This window comes from Aegilops tauschii, chromosome 3, assembly GCF_002575655.3.
Source record: "Aegilops tauschii subsp. strangulata cultivar AL8/78 chromosome 3, Aet v6.0, whole genome shotgun sequence".
Classification (NCBI taxonomy): domain Eukaryota; kingdom Viridiplantae; phylum Streptophyta; class Magnoliopsida; order Poales; family Poaceae; genus Aegilops; species Aegilops tauschii.
Window position 1 is genome coordinate 514,928,126 of NC_053037.3, and position 19,064 is coordinate 514,947,189.

The 19,064-nt window shown below is 47.8% G+C and overlaps 1 protein-coding gene across 1 annotated transcript; it reads left to right on the forward strand.

The window, feature by feature from the left end:
• The first annotated feature begins 7,693 nt into the window (after window positions 1-7,693).
• On the forward strand, window positions 7,694-10,569 carry LOC141043068 (uncharacterized). The gene is made up of 5 exons (XM_073511986.1): window positions 7,694-7,905; window positions 8,131-8,183; window positions 9,569-9,976; window positions 10,072-10,077; window positions 10,187-10,569. Exons 1-5 carry the CDS (start codon window positions 7,694-7,696, stop codon window positions 10,567-10,569), a joined length of 1,062 nt encoding a protein of 353 aa, XP_073368087.1.
• The last annotated feature ends 8,495 nt before the right edge of the window (window positions 10,570-19,064 follow it).

Below are 19,064 nucleotides of genomic sequence, written 5' to 3' on the forward strand. Positions count from 1 at the left end.
GTAGCTGGTTCTCTCTCAGAAATATGTATTGGAAGTGTAGGCATGTTCTGATGGCTCTCTCCACAAATCAAGAGTGGGTGGAGGGGTATTTATAGCCTCCACACAAAATCTAACCGTTACACACAAATCACCAAACTCGGTGGGACCAATTCAAAGAACTCGGTTAGACCGATTTGGTTCATAATGTGACCGTTAGGTGTTTCGGTGGGACCGGCTGTCAACTCGGTTGGACCGATATCATTAGGGTTAGGGCATAATGTAATCTCGGTGAGACCGATTACACAAACTCGGTGAGAACGATTTTGGTAATAGTCAAACAGAGAGTTGGTCAGGCAAACTCGGTGGGACCGATTCGCTCATCTCGGTTTGACCGAAACGTTACGAAAAGGAAACAGAGTGTTTGCATTGCAATCTCGGTGGGACCGATCGCTCATCTCGATTTGACCGAAACGTTACGAAGGGAAACAGAGAGATTACAATCCCATCTCGTTGAGACCGAGATCCCTATCGGTGAGACCGAAAAGACTAGGGTTTCTAGCAGTGGCTATGTCAACTGAACTCGGTGGCTCCGGATAGAAAGAATCGGTGGGGCCGAGTTGGATATTTGGTTTGGGACATATGTGGATATGAGAAAGTAGTGGAGGGTTTTGGAGCATATCACTAAGCATTTTGAGCAAGAACCTCATTAAGCAACACCTCATCCCTTCTTAATAGTATTGGCTTTTCCTATAGACTCAATATGATCTTGGACCACTAAAATAGAAAATGTAGAGTCTTGTGCTTTGAGCTTGAGCCAATCTTTTGTCCTTAGCATTTTGAAGGGTCCACTTTATAATCCATGCCATGCCAATCATTGAGCTTTCCTGAAATATTCATCTTGAAATAGCATTAGCTCAATGAGCTATATGTTGTTAGGAATTACCAAAACCACCCAGGGATAGTTGCACTCAAGTGTCATCGTCATCCTCATCCTCATCTATGGCGACATCACTAGCGACTAATGGAGCCTTTTCCTCACCCTCTCCGCTATCACCCAGCACGACAGCCAACGCTAATTGGGTAGGTGAGGTGTTGATGTTCATACCTAACTGCGTGCTCGTGGGTGTGCTCCCGGCCGCCTCCAGACGAAGCAGACTCTTTGGCCACAACAAGACCCACCCATTGCAACAATCACCAAGCCGCCGCGGGGTCGCGTCGTCATCCCCCACTAGTACCAGAGGAGCCAAATTCTCGTGGCCCGGTTTGACACTGGCCACGGAAACCTTGAAGACGTTCGGGGGGATCGGCCGGTTGTGGAACAATGGTTCCTTCGGCTCCATTATCGTCGCCTTCCCCACATCCACTTTCTGGTCGCCGATGGTGTACAATATGGTGCAGGGGGTTTCATCGGCCTGCAAAGAAAGGTCTGCGACGTGAGACATCCGAAAGGCAACGAAACGTGAGATTATACATTTATTGAAGGGGGCTGGTGTGACAGATATCGTGAGGGCGTCGAGCTCAGCCAAAGACAAAGCACCGCCGAGCACGTCCGGTGCCAGAGCCGGTGCCGGAGCAGGTGCGGGAGCAGGTGCAGCTGCAGGTGCTAGTGCAATGCTAGTCGAGCCGCTCCCCAAGAAGTCAGCAAGGGGAAAGTCCGCGGCATTTTTTCTGGATTTTGCCTGCTCCAATTGAAAACGGCCGGAACCAAGGTAGTAGACATATCTACAACCACCTGTTTTGTGGCAGCTACCGCTGTTGCGACTGTCTCAGATGATTTCTTCTCAACCGCAATCTCAACCTTCTTGTCGATATTTTCTCCAGTTAACCTCCGTCTTTCCTTTCTCTCCTCCGTGGTCTCACGGTAGTACTTCTTCCACGTGGCGTCGTCTCCGACACCGTGCACTCGTCCATACGACGGTCGAGTCTCCACCGGGAGTCGTTTCAATATGTTCAACGCCCGGTTGAATGGAGTGTCCCACTTGGGCCTCGCCAACGCCTCAGATGGCAAGTCGCTTTCGGCCGCAATCCTGTGCTGCTCTCTCTGCAAAAGGCACAAGGATCGTTTACAAATATGACTAACATGCAGTCGAATTGATCAGAAACTAAAATTACCAGCAGTCTCATGAACTCCGTCGTGACCGCGTTCGTCTTGAAAACCTTCTTCACTGGGTCCCAACGGTGCCGGGCCCTGAGGACGTCACGCTCCTGCGGGACGGTGAACTCCGCCAAGGGGTCTGGGATGCCCAGACTCGCAGCTTCTGCGTCCTCCTTGGCCCATATGGACCTCTTCCCGCTGTAACCACGGCTTCCGAGGTGGTGGCACCCAATGTTCCTCTGTTGAAGCCCCTTCATGTACTTCGACTTTTTTTTGGCAGCTTCGGCCTTGCAAGCCGCCTTGAATATTTCAAAGTGCTCTGCCGTGATTGTCGGATTATCCTTTACAATCTCGGAGTAGGGTTCCTTTTTGTTGACGATCCGATATTTCACCCTTGATTTTCAGGCGGCCAACGCGTCACTAAACTTGGTCATGGCGTGCTTGTTCATCTTCTTCATTGCCGGGTCCTTATCTGGATCTTTATAATCCTTTTCATTCCGTCCCGGGAACAAGAATATCTGGTGCAGCTTCTTTAGGAGTGAGGGCCTCATATTATCTATCTTCTGTAGTTTCTCATCATTGATGGTGGCCGTTGTCCGTATGATGTAGCCTATTTGATTGCCGTAGCACGCGCGTGCTTCCTCGGGCGCGTTTGGCTCAAAATTGCCGTCGTCCACCTCCGTGACCACCAGTCTAGTAGTCCTGAGCTTGTTAGGAAGTTGTTGCCTCTTTGCTTTCGGTTCTATACCGGCTCCGCTAGTCTCGGCGCCGGTCTCACTCTGAGCGTCGGTCTCGATGCCGGTCTCAGTCTCAGCGCCAGTCTCAGTCTCAGCGCCGGTCTCGATGTCGGTCTCAATCTCCGATGTGACAGGTGGACCCAGCAACATCAACTCTTGATCGTCGGCTTCCCTCAAAAATTCTTCTGCCACCAGGTAGACGTTGTCGCGGTCACCAGAACCCTGTCCTTCGTTGTTGCTAGCCATGTTTCCTACGATTAAATGTAGTCAATTAATTCTAGACCTAATAAAATGAAGAATGACATAAAAAGGCCTATGCTTTGCAGGAACGTTGACTCCTTCCCGGTGCGGCAAATCCCGGGCACTCGATATGTCCTAGTTTGTAGCACAAGTCATGCCGAAATTCACGGAAAATTTCGGCATGACTTTTGCTAGAAAGTGGACAAATCGAGAACCTGGAATTTTCCGGAACAGAAATGAATCAACATTCCAGCAAAACATAGGCCACTCGGCTTCATTCCCTGGAAACAATCTTCAAATATCCATCTTCGACACCGCAACACATGTCCAAATATACACGAGCAACCACATGTCCAAATATACATGTCCAAATTTCACAAGCTAATTCAAAAAGTAAGTGTTGAAGAAAATTCATTTAACTACTAATAGAACAAAATTCAGTTAACTTTAGTGCTCTATAATGATGAAAGGAAAAAATCTAGTTAACTACTAATTTCATTCATTTAGGTTATTCATTTAATTTCACCTAATTAACCTACTGTACTACTACTACTAGAAGCACTACTAACCTAATTAACCTAGCAAAACCCTACTGCCCTAACTAAAAAACATCTAATTAACATCTACTAGTACCACTACTGCCCTAACCTAATTAACATCTACTAGTATCACTATATACTACAAGCAGCACTGCTACAACATTTTCTTCATTTTTTCTTTTAAAAAAACATCTATGAAAACAAAAACCCTAATTAAACCCTACTGCCCTAACTAACTTTTGCTGTAAACCAAATTTTTTGCTCTAAACTAATTTTTGCTCTAACATCTACTACTTAACATCTTTTGCTCTAAACTATTTTTTTGCTATAAACTAACTTTGACTCTACTAATTTTTGCTCTAAAATGCAGAGAGAGAGGAGTGGTGGGGGGATTACAGAGAGGGGAGAGACAGTGGTGGGGAGGTGCTCGGCGATGGAGCCAGGGGCGGGGACGGCGGGCTCGGGCACGGGCAACGGCAGTCCTGGGCGGGCTCGGGCGGCGGTGAGGTCGAGGGCCGTCGCGGTGAGATTGAGGGCGGCGACGGTGAGGTCGAGCACGGCCTCGAGCGGCGGCGGTGAGGCTGAGGGTGGCCTCAGGCGGCGGCGGTGAGGATGAGGGCGGCCTCGGGGGGAGACGGTGAGGTTGCGGGCGTCCACACCGGCAGGAGACGGCGGCGAAGTGGGGCGACGGCGAATTGGGGAGACGGCGGCGAAGTGGGGCGAGGGATTTGGGGGAGAAGTGGTGGGGGGAGGGAAACCACTGGTTAAGTGAAACATAATGGTAGCGCGTTTCTGAAAACGCGCAACAGCTAAGTTAGCTACAGCGCGTTTCAGAAACGCGCTACTGCTACGCCTTTCTCCCTTTTTCCCTTTTTCCATTTATTTTTCTTTAAATTTTTTCTTTCTCCTTTTTCTATTTCTTTCATTTGCATTTACTTCTCTACTTGTTTTTCATTTTATTTTATTTTCGTTAGCAGTAGCGCCTTACACATAAACGCGCTGCTACAACAATATTAGCGGCAGCGCTGTTTCTAAAAGAGCGCTATTACTATGTGTAGCCTATCGGCTTAGTGGTGGGAATTTTAGTAGTAGCGCTTTTACAACGGGACACGCTACTGCTATATATGTATCTGCAGTGCGGTTATTCCGCGCGCGCTACTGCTGTGTAGCAGTAGCGCGCTTTTGTAACAAGCGCTACTGCTAAAGTTATGTGTATAAGGTTTTCCCTAGTAGTGCCTGATGAGTCTCTTGACATTATTCACAATCTTAGAACTCTCAATCTTATCACTAGAGGATTACCTAGAAATTTGATTATTTGCTTGCCTACTCTTGATTGTGCTTACACCATATGGAGATTTCTTGAGGAACGATCTCCAAACTATTCCTTGCAAAATCTAGATGAGATTCTTCACAAGTCTATTGTTTTGAGTAAGATGAATTCTAATGATCGTAAGTTTGGCGATTGTCTATTTGTGCTTCGTGACCTTATGTGTGACAAAGGAGATGTTGGAATCATTAGCAACATCATTTCTGAAGTCACTAGAATTCATAAAGATGAACATTGTCATGATCATATATCTAATGAATCACTCTCTCTAGGAAATGATCAATCAGAAGACGATGCTGAACATGGATACTATGATGAGGATGATGATAGTGACTTTGATCTTGATGAGTCTATGAGACACTTTGGTCTTATGGCTAATCTTCGGGGCTACATGGCTGGAGGAAAGGAATGGGTTCTTGATAGTGGATGTACCGATCACATGACCGGAGACAAGGATATGTTTCGTGAGCTTGCTGAAAACGACGGCCCTCGAAAGTATGTCACTTTTGGTGATTACTCAAAGGTTAAGGTAGTTGGCCTCAGTAAGGTGGCCATCTCACATGATAGCTCCATACAAAATGTCATGCTCGTTGAATCTCTTGGCTATAATTTACTTTCTATATCTAGACTAGCCGATTTTGGTTTCAATGTCCTATTTACTGAAGTAGATTGCCAAGTGTTTTGAAGAGACAATCATAAAATGGTCTTTACCGGCATATGTAGAGGTGATCTATACATTGTTGATTTCACTAAAAAGACTCAACCTAGAACTTGCTTAATTGCTAAATCTTCAAAAGGTTGGTTGTGGCATAGAAGGTTAGGTCATGTGGGCATGCGAAATCTTGACAAGCTTATTAAAGGTGATCACATCCTTGGAGTTAAAGATATTATATTTGACAAGGATAGACTTTGTAGTGCTTGCCAAGCAGGAAAACAGGTTGGAGGAAGCCACCCCGTGAAGAACATCATGACCACGAGAAGACCGCTCGAGCTACTTCATATGGATCATTTTGGTCCAAATGCCTATAAGAGTCTTGGTGGAAAATCCTTTGGTTTAGTTATAGTCGATGATTTTTCTAGATTTACGTGGGTATTCTTTCTTGATAATAAATCGCAGGTCCAAAAGATCTTCAAGAACTTTGCTAGAAAGGCCCAATATCAATTTGAAGTGAAGATCAAGAAGGTTCACAGCGACAATGGAACGGAGTTCAAGAACGCCAATGTGGACACCTTTCTTGACGAAGAAGGGATTTCACATGAGTTCTCGGCTACGTACACACCTCAATAAAATGGAGTTGTTGAGAGGAAGAACCGGACGCTTATTGAGATGGTGAGAACGATGCTTGATGAGTACAAGACGCCAAAACACTTTTGGGCGGAAGCGGTTGAGACAGCTTGCCATGCAACAAATCGTTTATATCTTCACAAGCTACTTGGCAAGACGACATACGAGCTTCTCACCGGTAACAAACCCCAAGTATTCAGAGTTAGAGATCCGGCGGTGCGTTTTGCTCTTCTCCAACTGCCCCCTCAGCACTTGGGAAACGATCGTTTTGTTCGCTTTATGAAGCATGATGAGGGAGAGGGTTTTCGCGGAGCTCAGGGTTTTCGTCAAGGGTTGATTATGATGCTGGGTATCCCTTTGGATCTGCGCAACACGGACAATATCAGAGCTGCAGTCAATACCTTTGGCAAGTTTCACCATTGGAATAGTCAGGATCCTTATTTGGTCAGAACCCTTGTGTTTGCATCCTTTCCTGAAGATGCGCTTGTTCCGCGGGACATGGTTTTCAATGATTATGCTGGGTGGGGTGGGGCTCGAGTGTCATGGACTGCACCAATATACATACTGGGTGCCAACTTCGCTGAGCAAATGCCTCATGACGAGGATTGGATGCCTATAAATGGAAACCCGCACCCTCTGCCTGGTGTGCCTTTTCCAGAGCTCCCTCCTTTCGTCTTGCCCCCTTACCCGGCTATGGACTGGAATGATGTGCCACCTCCCCCTCCAGAGCAGCCAGACATGGGTGACAACAACTGGGGCAATGCTGTTTGGGGTGAGGAAGATGAGATTGTTCAAGATGATGTGCAAGCTGACCAACAGTCCATGGTTCTAGATCTCTCTGAAGATTTCTCTGGCTCTGTTGAGCAAAACATTCAGCCAAATTTTGTTCTGGTTTTTGATGTAGACCGGAATGCTGAACAACCTGTTATGGAGGAGCCTGCCTATAATCCTGAAGATTGGGCCATAGTGGTCTACAGACCTCCTGTTCCCCCTCAGAACACTGTTGAAGTTGCTGCTGTTGAGGAGCCTTTTGTTGCCACTTTTGATGCAGACAAAGTTCTCTTTGGGCCTGAGCTGCCTCCAGAGTTGGCTTTCAGAAGGAATTTTGAGACTTTCCTGCAATCTGATGCTAGTTTTCAGCTAAACAGATCTATTGACATGCTGCCTATTCAGTCTAATGTGCTTTCCAAGAGAAGTTGGGATTTGGCTTTTGATGTGCCAAGATTGATGTATCAGGCACCTGAACAGGAGCATAGGCCTGTGGCAAGGGCCCTCTTTCCATCTACTGAAGAATCCTCTGACAGAGAGGTAATGCTGTCTGACCATGTTTCTCCTACAGCGCTTGATGCTACACCACCATAGGAACAGAGAAAGAGCAGAAGGCCAAGGAAGACCTTGGCGCCTACTCCTATTGTGGAGACATCTGTTAGGAGGTGCACCAGAGGATCTCTGTAGAGAGATGGTTTCAAACCAGTCTTTCAGGAGCTGCCCATGCAGTCCAAGAAGAGGAAGCCCAAGTCCAAGCCTTTCTCTGCAACCATGTCTGACAACCTGCAGGATGAACAACTTGATGATCTTCCACCTCCAACTCCGATTAGCAAGCTGCAGCTGATTGGAAAAGAGCTTGGCATAGCAGATGATCTTCTTACTATGGAGAAGCTTATGGCTGATCCCTCTGCTACTCCTAACAATGGTGCAAATGTGTAATGGCCTTTTAGTTAGTGGGGTGGCAGCTGCTTTATTTTGGTCTTCAACTGTCAGGGTTTTGGTCTTTTCATGGGCCCTGTAATGGTTTATTTGTGTTATGTTGGACCTATGCTACTTTTGTATTTGCTGGCATTAAGTGCCATCAGACTTCTTTCTCTACTCATATATGTTTTAATGAGTAATGCATGTAAGAACTGGAGTGTGTTATGCTGGAATGTTAGAGGATTGAATTCAGATGCAAGGCAAAGAGCTGCCAGGCAAAAGTTGGATGAGAGTCAGTGTGCTATTGCATGCTTTCAAGAAACCAAGTGTGCTTCTTTTGATTTTAGATCTATTAGATCTTTTTGCCCTAAAAGATTTGATAGTTTTGCTTTCTCCCCCTCTGTTGGAGCTTCTGGGGGAATTTTGGTTGTTTGGAACTCCTTTGTTTTCTGGGGCACTGTGATTGAGATACATCCATTTGCAATCCTAGTTCAGTTCATTTCCAAACAGAATAATGAGAAATGGTCCTTAATATCTGTGTATGACCCTTGTCTAGGGGAAGACAGGGATAATTTTGTCAGTTGGATGTATAATTTGCAAATACCTTTGGGGGAAAATTGGCTACTGGTGGGTGATTTCAATTTCATAAGATCACTGGATAACAGGAATTTGCCTGGGGGGGATCTGAATGATATTTTTATTTTCAATGAAATCATTGCTCACCTAGGATTGCTGGAACTGCCTCTTAAGGGTCGATCTTACACATGGTCTAATATGCAAGATAATCCATTATTAGAGCAGATGGACTGGTTTTTCACATCTGCTGATTGGATTACTTCATACCCTATGACTGAAGTTTTGCCCATGGCCAGAACTGCTTCTGATCATGTGCCATGTGTGGTCACAATCAAGACCTCTATCCCCAAATCTAAAATATTTCATTTTGAAAATTATTGGGTGGAGCTTGAGGGGTTTATGGAATGTGTTCAGCAGTCATGGCAGAAACCCTCTAATAAATCTCACATCACTGCCAGGATTGCTGATAAATTTAAGTGCTTAAGAGGAGCTCTTAAAAAGTGGCAACTGAATATTTCTAAGCTGAAGGTTTTGATATCCAAATGTAATGAGGTAATACTGTGTCTTGATGGTCTTGAGGAGCTAAGGCCTTTATTCAGACCTGAATTCAACTTCAGAAAGGTGGTAAAATTGCATGTGGAAAACCTTTTACATCTTCAGTTTCTATATTGGAAAAAAGGTGTACGATCAGGTAATTTAAACTGGCAGGAGAGAACACAAAATTCTTTCATGCAATGGCCACTGAGAGACATAGAAGAAACTCTATTGCATCTTTGAAAGATACTGATGGGTCAGTGGTTTCTCAACACTCTCAGATGGAGGGAATTATCTGGAATTGTTTTAAGAATAGAATGGGAGTTTCTTCTGGTATTGTCATGGGTTTTGACCTCAGTAACTTGCTAAAACCAGTTGATGTGTTGGATTTTCTTACAACGCCTTTCACAAATGAGGAAATGGATGACACAGTCAAACATATGTCCATTGACAAAGCTCCTTGACCTGATGGTTTTAATGGACTGTTCTTTAAAAAGTGCTGGCACATTATCTGTCAAGACTTTTATGAGTTGGCTGAGTCTTTTCATTCTGGAACTGCAAATTTAGAAAATATTAATGGCTCCTATATCACCTTGATCCCTAAGAAGCTGGCTCCTGAAGAGGTTGGAGATTATAGGCCAATTTCTTTGATAGGGATGGGTCTTAAGTTTTTATCTAAGATGGCTGCTAATACATTCCAGAAGATCATCATGGCATGCATTCATAAGAATCAGTATGGTTTTATTAAGAGCAGGACTATTCAAGATTGTATTGGTTGGTCTCTGGAGTATTTGCATCAATGTCACCAATCCAAGAGGCCTATAATAATTCTTAAACTGGATTTTGAAAAGGCTTTTGACTCAATTGAACATGAAGCTATTTTACAGATCCGCAAGTTCAAAGGTTTCAGTCAGAAATGGATTTCCTGGGTCAAGCAGTTGCTCTCTACTGGGACATCATCTGTTCTTCTAAATGGTGTGCCTAGTAGGCAGTTTCTTTGTAAGAAAGGGGTTAGGCAAGGAGACTGTCTCTCACCTTTACTCTTTGTTATTGCTGCTGATCTATTGCAGTCAGTGGTAAATGATATGTTCAGGAGAGGAATTTTATAGCTGCCTATACCATGCCATGATCAGGACTATCCAATAGTGCAATATGCTGATGATACCCTAATCATCTTACCTGCAGATAAAAATCAGCTTTTGGCTCTGAAAGACATGTTGCAAGTGTTTTCCACATCAACTAGGTTAGTTGTCAACTATCACAAGTCTTCTATGGTGCCCATAAATGTTGATGAGGACTCTATCATTGGTTTGGCTGCTGCTTTTGGTTGTCAAGTGGATAACATGCCCTTCACTTATCTTGGCCTGCCTGTTGGTACTACCAGGCCTAAAATGGTGGATTTTATGCCACTTGCTGACTGTATGGAAAGAAGGATGACAGCCAGTTCTTCCTTTCTGAATCAAGGGGAAAGGCTTCAATTCCTGAATTCTGCTCTGTCTTCCTTGCCCATCTTTTATCTTGGTAGCTTGCTTGCTCCTGCAGTGTCTATGGAGAAAGCACAGGGATGAGCCTTCACCATCCTTGGCAGCTTGGGACCTCATTTGTAGGCCTAAAAATAAAGGTGGGCTGGGAATTTTGAATTTGGGTGTTCAGAACATGGCTCTATTGCTCAAACATTTGCACAAATTTTTAAATAGAGTTGACCTACCATTGGTCTCTCTTATTTGGGACACATACTATCACTCTTCTGTTCCTCAGGGGACTGACATTTGTGGTTCCTTTTGGTGGAAGGATATCTGCAAGTTGTTGGATCATTACAGGAACACAACTTGGATTCAAGTCAACTCTGGGAACTCTGCTCTGTTTTGGTCTGAAAAGTGGAAGATTGGGGATTCAGTTGCACCTTTGCAATTAAGGTTCTCTAGGCTCTTCTCTTATGTGAAAGATCCATGGATCACAGTCTATGAGGCCTTCCAGTCGCAGGATATGATTAATATGTTCCATTTACCTCTATCTGCAAAGGCATATCAGGAGTTTTTGACTGTACAAGATCTTATGGTCTCCTATAGTAGAGAAGTGGAGCAAAAGGACACTTGGTTCTGGCAGGGGACATGTAATGCATTTAAGCCCAAGCTGTTCTACTCTTTCATGCATTCTAACATGTCTTTTAACCCTCTTCTTCTCTGGATATGGAAATCCTCCTGCACAATGAAAATCAAAGTGTTTGCCTGGATGTTAATAATGGACAGGCTCAATACCAAGGATATGGTGGAAAGAAGACATTCGCATCTTGATGATGGGGTTAACTGCCTTCTTTGTCCCTTGAGGACTAGAGAGACCAGAAACCACCTATTCTTTGAATGTAACTTCAGTGTGAGAATATGGAACTATCTGCAAATTACATGGTCACCTGGGGATGACATGTCTGCTATTGTTATGCAAGCTAAACAGGATTTTGCTCAGCCTTTTTTTACCGAAGTTGTTTCTGTTGCTTGCTGGAACATCTGGATAATCAGGAATGCAAGAGTGTTCAGGCATGAGAGGCAGAGTTTTAATAAATGGAGAAGTGCATTTATCCATGATATTACACTCATGCAGCACAGAGTCAAGGCTAGATACAAGGAGGACCTGCTAAAGTGGATTTCATTCTTACCCCCTTGAGGTTCTTTTTGTTTTACTAGTAGCTTAGTTCCCTTTCTTCTTTCTTTTTTATGTTCTGATTACCACTTGTAATCTTTGTACATTGTATTATCTTTTTTGAATAAAAGTTAAATGCTGTGGGGGGTTCTCCCTACAGTTTCCAGTCAAAAAAACAAACAAACCCCAAGTAGGATATTTTCGGGTATTTGGCTCAAAGTGCTACATTCTTGATAAGCATCATTGTTCGAAATTTGCTCCTAAATCTCATGAAGGCTTCCTACTCGGTTATGGCTCAAACTCTCACACATACCGTGTCTACAACAGTTTCACCCGAAAGGTTGAAGAGACGGTAGATGTGAAGTTTGATGAATCTAATGGCTCGCAAGTAGAGCAATTGCCAATCGACGTAGGTGACAAAGATCCTTCGGAAGCAATCCAGGACTTGTCTATTGGCAAGATCCGTCCAACGGAGGTGAAGGAGAGTACCTCATCCTTCCAAGTGGAAGCTTCTACCTCATGACAAGGTGAACCACGAGTTGACTCGGAGGCATCCACAAGTGGGACATGCCAAGATGAAGGAAACGAGGAAGTACACCAAGATTCACCTCATCAACCTCCTTCTCCACCTCCACAAGAGAACAACAACACCAAAAACAAAGAAGGCCAAGAGGAAGAACAAGATGATGAAGAGGATGTTCCACCTCGACCCAAACAAAAGCTCTCACGAGTTCCAGCAAGAATCTCAAGAGATCATCCCATCGAACAAATCTTTGATGATATCCAAACCGGGAGAATTACTCGCTCTAAAACTCGTTTGGCTAATTTTTGTGAACATTATTCATTCATCTCTAGCATTGAACCTATGAAGGTTGAAGAAGCACTAGAAGATCCGGATTGGATAAACGCAATGCACGAAGATCTACACAATTTTGAGAGGAACCAAGTGTGGACATTGGTTGAGAAGCCCGACAACTACCACAACATCATCGGTACCAAATGGGTGTTTCGGAACAAGCAAGATGAAGATGGACAAGTTGTATGCAACAAGGCTCATCTCGTCGCTCAAGGCTACACTCAAGTCGAAGGTATGGACTATGGTGAGACATATGCCCCCGTTGCTAAACTTGAGTCCATACGCATCTTACTTGCTTATGCCAATCATCATGACATCACATTATATCAAATGGACATTAAAAGTGCCTTTCTAAATGGTGAAATAGAGGAGGAAGTTTATGTTAAACAACCTCCCGGCTTTGTTAATCCTAAGAAACCCGACCATGTTTACAAACTTCACAAAACTCTTTATGGTCTTAAACAAGCTCCTAGAGCGTGGTATAAATCCTTGACCAAGTTCCTTATTGAAAAAGGCTTTGAGATTGGAAAAATTGATTCCACTCTTTTTACTAAAAGGGTTAATGGTGAATTATTTGTGTGCCAAATTTATGTTGATGATATCATATTTGGTTCGACTAACCCTCATTTTAGTGGAAAGTTTGGAAGGCTAATGTCGGAGAAGTTTGAGATGTCTATGATGAGTGAACTCAAGTTCTTTCTTGGTTTACAAATCAAGCAAACTAAGGAGGGTACCTTTGTGTCTCAAACAAAGTACACCAAGGACTTATTCAAGAAGTTCAACATGCAAGAATGCAAAGGTATGAATATACACCCATGCCTACTAGTGGACATCTTGACTTGACCAAGGATGGCGAACCGGTTGATCAAAAGGTTTACCACTCTGTGATTGGTTCATTGATATATCTATGTGCCTCCCGTCCTGATATTATGCGAAGTGTGTGCATGTGTGCACGATATCAAGCGGCCCCCAAAGAATGTCATCTTAAGGCTATGAAAAGGATAGTGAGATACTTAATTCACACACCAAACTTTGGCATTTGGTATCCTAAGAAGTCTTCTTTTGATCTTATTGGCTACTCCGATTCATACTATGCCGGTGACAAGGTTGATAGAAAGTCCACTTCGGGTACGTGTCAATTTCTTGGTAGATCTCTTGTGTCTTGCTCCTCCAAGAAACAAAACTCGGTATCCTTATCCATTGCCGAAGCGGAATACATTGCCGCCGGTTCATGTTGTGCTCAATTACTTTGGATGACCCAAACTCTTAAAGATTATGGGATCTATGTGAAACATGTTCCATTGCTTTGTGACAATGAAAGTGCTATTAAGATCGCTCATAATCCCGTGCAACACTCTCGAACTAAGCATATTGAAGTTCGTCATCATTTCATTCAAGATCATGTTGCTAAAGGAGATATTGATCTTAAGCATGTTCGTACCGATAAGCAATTGGCAGACATATTCACCACCGCTTGATGAGAAAGTATTTTGCCATTTGAGAGGTGAATTGAACATCATTGATGCCTCAAACTTGGAGTAGTAACTCCATTTGGATTCATGCAAGGCATGAGCCTTTGACTAATCCTTGATATTTCTCTTATGATGATGATCATATGTCATGGATCTATACTTGTACCCTTGCATGTTATCTAACCCTTGTAGGTACTTGGATAAGCCCAATTCTATGAGATTGCAACTCACTTATATCTTGAACAATATCTACATCACCTAGTCTCTACAATATGGTGGTTGAAGACAAGGAAGCATGAAACCTTTCAACATATCCTTTGACAATTACTATATATCAAATTTCATTTGGTATCAAACTTCATGATTGTCATTTTGGATACACAAGTGCTCTTCCTTGCAAGACTAACCCATGTAGGTAGATGAACTCAAACTACAAGTGGTGCTCCCAACCATTGATGAGCTACATCAACCTTGAGCATCCTACACAAGTTCAACTACATGATTAAGATCAACACCACCACCCAAGGTATGTCATTCCATCTTAGAGAAGCTTTACCCCAAGTCATGGGTCAAAGCAGCTCAACAAGATGTGAATACATCAAAATGCTTAAACGAAAAATGGCAACCCCATTTTGAGCTTAAACGATGAGTATGACCTACGATCAAGTGCCTTCACTTGACTCCTAAGTCAATATACTTGTTGCCGACCTATTCTAGATGAAGTTCTCTAGTGTTTCTCTGTGTTCTTGCATTTGTCTCATGCATGTTTGTTTCCCCTTTCAAAAAAAACTTCATCTAGATTTCTTTTCTTTTTCTGCATTCCCTGCATCCAATTCATTGCAAATCCTTTAGTTAATTCCCTACAAATCTTTGTGAGATCTTATTTGCCTAGTGAGCTGAGATGACAAATTTTTCTTTTTGTTGAACTCGGCCTCACTGATCTTTTCACATCGGCAAAACCGAAACCACTCAGCGGTGCCGAAGCAAAAGACTCGGTGTTAACGATTTCACAATAGAGCAAAATTCTGCCATTTGCATCCTGCATTTCTGATCCAGCTCCACTCGATGATACTTATCCTCTACCCGCATCACATTCTACATGCTGCTTTGTCATGTGACTCAAGGACCAAACCTATTTGACTCATACTCCAGAAGCTTAATCACATCAAAGAGAGAGAGACCCTACGGGAGAAAGATTTCTTAGTCTTCCCAGATGCTTGGTATTCAAAGAGGAGAGAAAAGCCACATGTATTTAAGAGGGGAAAGACATGTTAGTAGATGATTTTTTGTGTCTTTTGCTCTGTTTTTTCTTTGCTCTAATTTTCTATTACCCTATCTTCTCTGTCGGGTGGTTGGTGCGACATATGCCAAGGGATGGCTTATCATTGTGGGAGCCAATAAAACGTCGCCGGTGCCTGGAAACGGGATGAGGCGAAGACATGCACGCCGGCGGATCTTACCCAGGTTCGGGGCTCTCCGAGGAGATAACACCCCTAGTCCTGCTCTGCGGGGTCTCCGCATGATCACTAGATCGATGAAAGGTAGCTACAATCGCTCCTAGAGCTGTTGATATCAAGGGAGAAGAAGAACAAGGCTAGCTCTTGCTTCTCTCTATCTATGGTGTGTGTGCTATGCTTAGAAGGCAACTCTATGCTCAGAGGCCAACCAAGCTCAGAGGCGAACCCTTTGCATGGGTGCTCCGGGGGGTTCATATAGGCCTACCCCCCGGGGGTACAATGGTAATCCGGCTGGGCTCTGGTCCCAGCCGTCAGTGTCTACGCTCGCCGGCTTCTCCGCCGGCTGGTGGGTCCTGCCGGCTGCCGGCTACTTGGTCGACAGGCCGACCCCACCGCCTAGGGTCTTGTCGGCGGCTGCTTACTGTTGCCTCGCCTGTGATGACGAGGGCTTTGTCGAGGTAAGCGTGGCTACAGTGGGCCGCCTCGGGGGCTATCACTGTAGCCTTACCTTGTCTTGTCCCCTTAATGGGGCTCCTGCTTCAAGGAAGGGAGTAGCCGGCTTCTGGAGGCCGGCTACGCTCTTGGCCGACTGGGAAAGGCCGGGCCGCCTTCACGCCTCTCTCTGGCTGAAGGGGCCCGCCGCCCGCGGGCCGTACGGGAGTCGGTCGTGGGTGACGTCGAGGCTAGCATGGCTACAGTGCCGAGCCGCACGGGAGACGTCCGTCCAGTACGGCCTCCTGTAGCCACACCCGCCTCGGGCTTCGGGGGTAGTGGGCCGCACTGTGGCCACACCCCGTCGTGTCGCCGTTATGTGGGAACAGCTTTGGTGGTTATGGTCTCGGCCGGCTCCTAGGAGTCGGCGTCCTTCTTGGCCGGCTTCTTGGAGTCGGCCTCCCCGTAGTTGTCCTGGGGAGGAGTTGGTGAGGCTGGGTCGCCTTCCGGGAGTCGGCTTCAGAGGTAGCCGGCCAGGGAAGGCGGCCCCATGCTCGGAGTACTTGGAGGCCTGAAGGCCTGATAATTTTTTCAGAAGAACCAGGGGCAGTCGGTTAGGGTACCCGTGGCCATTTACTCCGACAGTACTCCCCGAAGCTGATTGGGCTTCGAGGTGGAGTGGGGATTTGAGAAGCTCGATCAGCTTCCTATCGTGACAAGCCGGCAGCTGGGAGCCGGCCTTGGTCAGGCGCGCCGCCTGAGTCGAAATCTTCTGGAGTCGGAGGGCGGGAACCCGCTGGCACGTGCACCGGGCCGCGGGCCGGCCACGGGCCGTCGGCGAGCCACGTGGCCGGAAAGCCTGCCAGCCCACGCGCGTGACGGGACGTTGCCGCAGGGAGGGGGGCCCGCCACGTCCGCGCCCAGGCCCAGGCGCGGATCCTTTGTATCCCGAAACCGCCCGCACGTTCCGTGCGGCAGTTTCGGCTCGCATTTACGCGCAATAATCGCGAGACGTGGGGGGGGGGGTGGGCGTAGTTAATCCCACGTCTCCCCCCCACGTCCGGCCTCTTCGGCCTCGTGAGGCTATAAGTAGGGGGAGGTGGAGGGCGGCAGGCCCTCGCACGCTCCTCCTACTTCCACCATCTTCTTCCTCTTGCCAGTTCTTGCGACAGCGCCTCGCCGCCGCGCTCTTCCACCGCACGCTCCTCCGCCGCCGTGCTACCTTTCGCCATGCCTCCCACCGTAGAGCAGCTTGGCGGGGATTGGGACGGCTCCAACGTCCATGACGACCACGTCGACTTCCTCCGCGACACACGGCGGCTGCCCACCGCGGACAAAGTGGAGGTCCGCCTCGCGCCGGCGAAGGAAATCAGGCCGGCGCCGCAGGATGGCGAGCGGGTGGTCTTCCGCTCGCACTTCTTGCGCGGCTTCGGCCTGCCAGTGAGCGCCTTCTTCCGCTCCTGGCTCGAATTCTATCAGCTCCAGCCGCACCATCTCACCCCCAACGCGGTGGTGCTGCTGTCTGCCTTCGTCACCCTGTGAGAGGGCTATCTCGGCGTCCTCCCCACCCTTGAGCTCTGGGGGGAGTTCTTCCAGTCGAAGCTGGGCACGCGCACTAAGGGCGTGCCGGCTCATACTGGCGCCTTCATCGCGTCGCGGAGATCGGCCGCCGACAACCCCTTCCCCGTCATCACGTTGATCCAATCGGTGAAGAAGTGGCAGAAGTCATACTTCTACGTGCGGAACATCGCTCCACGGGGAGACTACATCAACCTGCCGGCTTACGTAGCCGGCCCACCGGCGGGCAGGCTACCCCAGTGGTCCTTCCGGGCGGTGACGCTGTCGCCGGCTGGAAACGCCGCCATCGCCCGACTGCGGGTGATGGTCCAGTCGGAGGGCCTAACGGGGCCCGATCTTCTGGCTGCGTTCATCACGCGCCGGGTTCTTCCGCTCCAGAGACGGCCTCATCTGATCTGTCAGATGAGCGGCCAGCTCGATCCGAGCCGAATGTGCACCAAGGAGATGCCGGGCCATGAGGTCGCCTACATGGTGAACTACCTAGCAAACTGCCAACTCACTGAAGAGTGGCAGTTCGGCAAGGAGCCATATAGCCGAGCCAATCCTCCGCCTACGGTATGCTCCCCTTGTCTCTTTTTCTCTCTCTCAGCCTTGTTGCCGAGCATCTCTTGGTCGACTCTGACTTAGTCAGCTTGTTCTTCGACAGAGCCCTCTGCTTCGACCGGCCGGCGGGTCAGACGCGGAGCGCCGCTTTGTCCCCGACCGGACCGAACACGACCTCGAGGACCCCGACCTGGGGGCGGTCCATATGGACGACGCCGTCGAGCCGGGCGGTGGCCAAGCCGGCGGCGAAGCAGGCAGCTCCGGGTTCACTGCTACCTTTGACGACTGGCCGGACGAGGATGAAAACGAAGTCGTCCCGCGCCGCCAGCCGGCAACTAGACGCGGCGCGGGCTCCTCCGCCGCGCAGCCTGCTCGGGGTGGAGGGCAGAAGCGTCGCGCCGCCCAGGGTCTATTCGGCAGCCGAACGAAGAAGCCCAGGGGCGGGGCGGCAGCCACCAGGCGGGAAGAGGCGGCCGCGAAGGCGGCTCGTTTTCGCAAAGTGGTGAAGCAACCGCAGACCGTGTCGGCGTAAGTTCTCTTTCTCTGTGTACTCTCTTTCTTTCTTTTCTTTGGTGGTTCTTGAACCTTTGTCTTCTTCTCCAATGATCAGGGCTCCACTGTCACTTGAACGGGCGGCTGCTGGCTCCGTCGTTGAGTCGCCGAGGGGCTCTGGGAGCACCACCCGCCGCGTGGACCCCCGCGCCGACCTCCAGGAGGCGACGGAAAGGAACGCGCGGGAGGTGCGGGAGGAGCAGGAGGCACGGGAGGCGGAGGCACGGAAGGCAGCCGCCGCCCAGGCGGCTCGGGAGGAGGAGGCGGCTTGGGCACTCGCCGAGGCCGCAGCCAGGGCCCAGGCAGAGGCTGAGGCCGCGGCGGCGGCAGGGGAGGTTTTGATGGTCACCCCCCTGTGTGCCATGGCGCCTGGGGACTCGGAGCCCTCGCCAGGGGGAGCCAGCGGCGACCAGCCAGGGCTAGGAGGAAGCGGCGGCGACGTCATCATCCTGGAGAAGGCGCCGGAGCCGACCCCGCCAACTGGGGCGGCCCAAGGCGGCCAGCCTGACGCGCCGCCCGCACAATCGACGGAGGGC

What these genes read in the sequence shown, in the direction of transcription:
- LOC141043068 (XM_073511986.1), top strand. Translation starts at nt 7,694, where the DNA reads ATGCAGTCCAAGAAGAGGAAGCCCAAGTCCAAGCCTTTCTCTGCAACC. An exon ending in CCTAACAATGGTGCAAATGT is followed by an intron (nt 7,906 to 8,130) that starts GTAATGGCCTTT and finishes CTGGAATGTTAG; the next exon opens with AGGATTGAATTCAGATGCAA. An exon ending in CAGGCAAAAGTTGGATGAGA is followed by an intron (nt 8,184 to 9,568) that starts GTCAGTGTGCTA and finishes CTGCAAATTTAG; the next exon opens with AAAATATTAATGGCTCCTAT.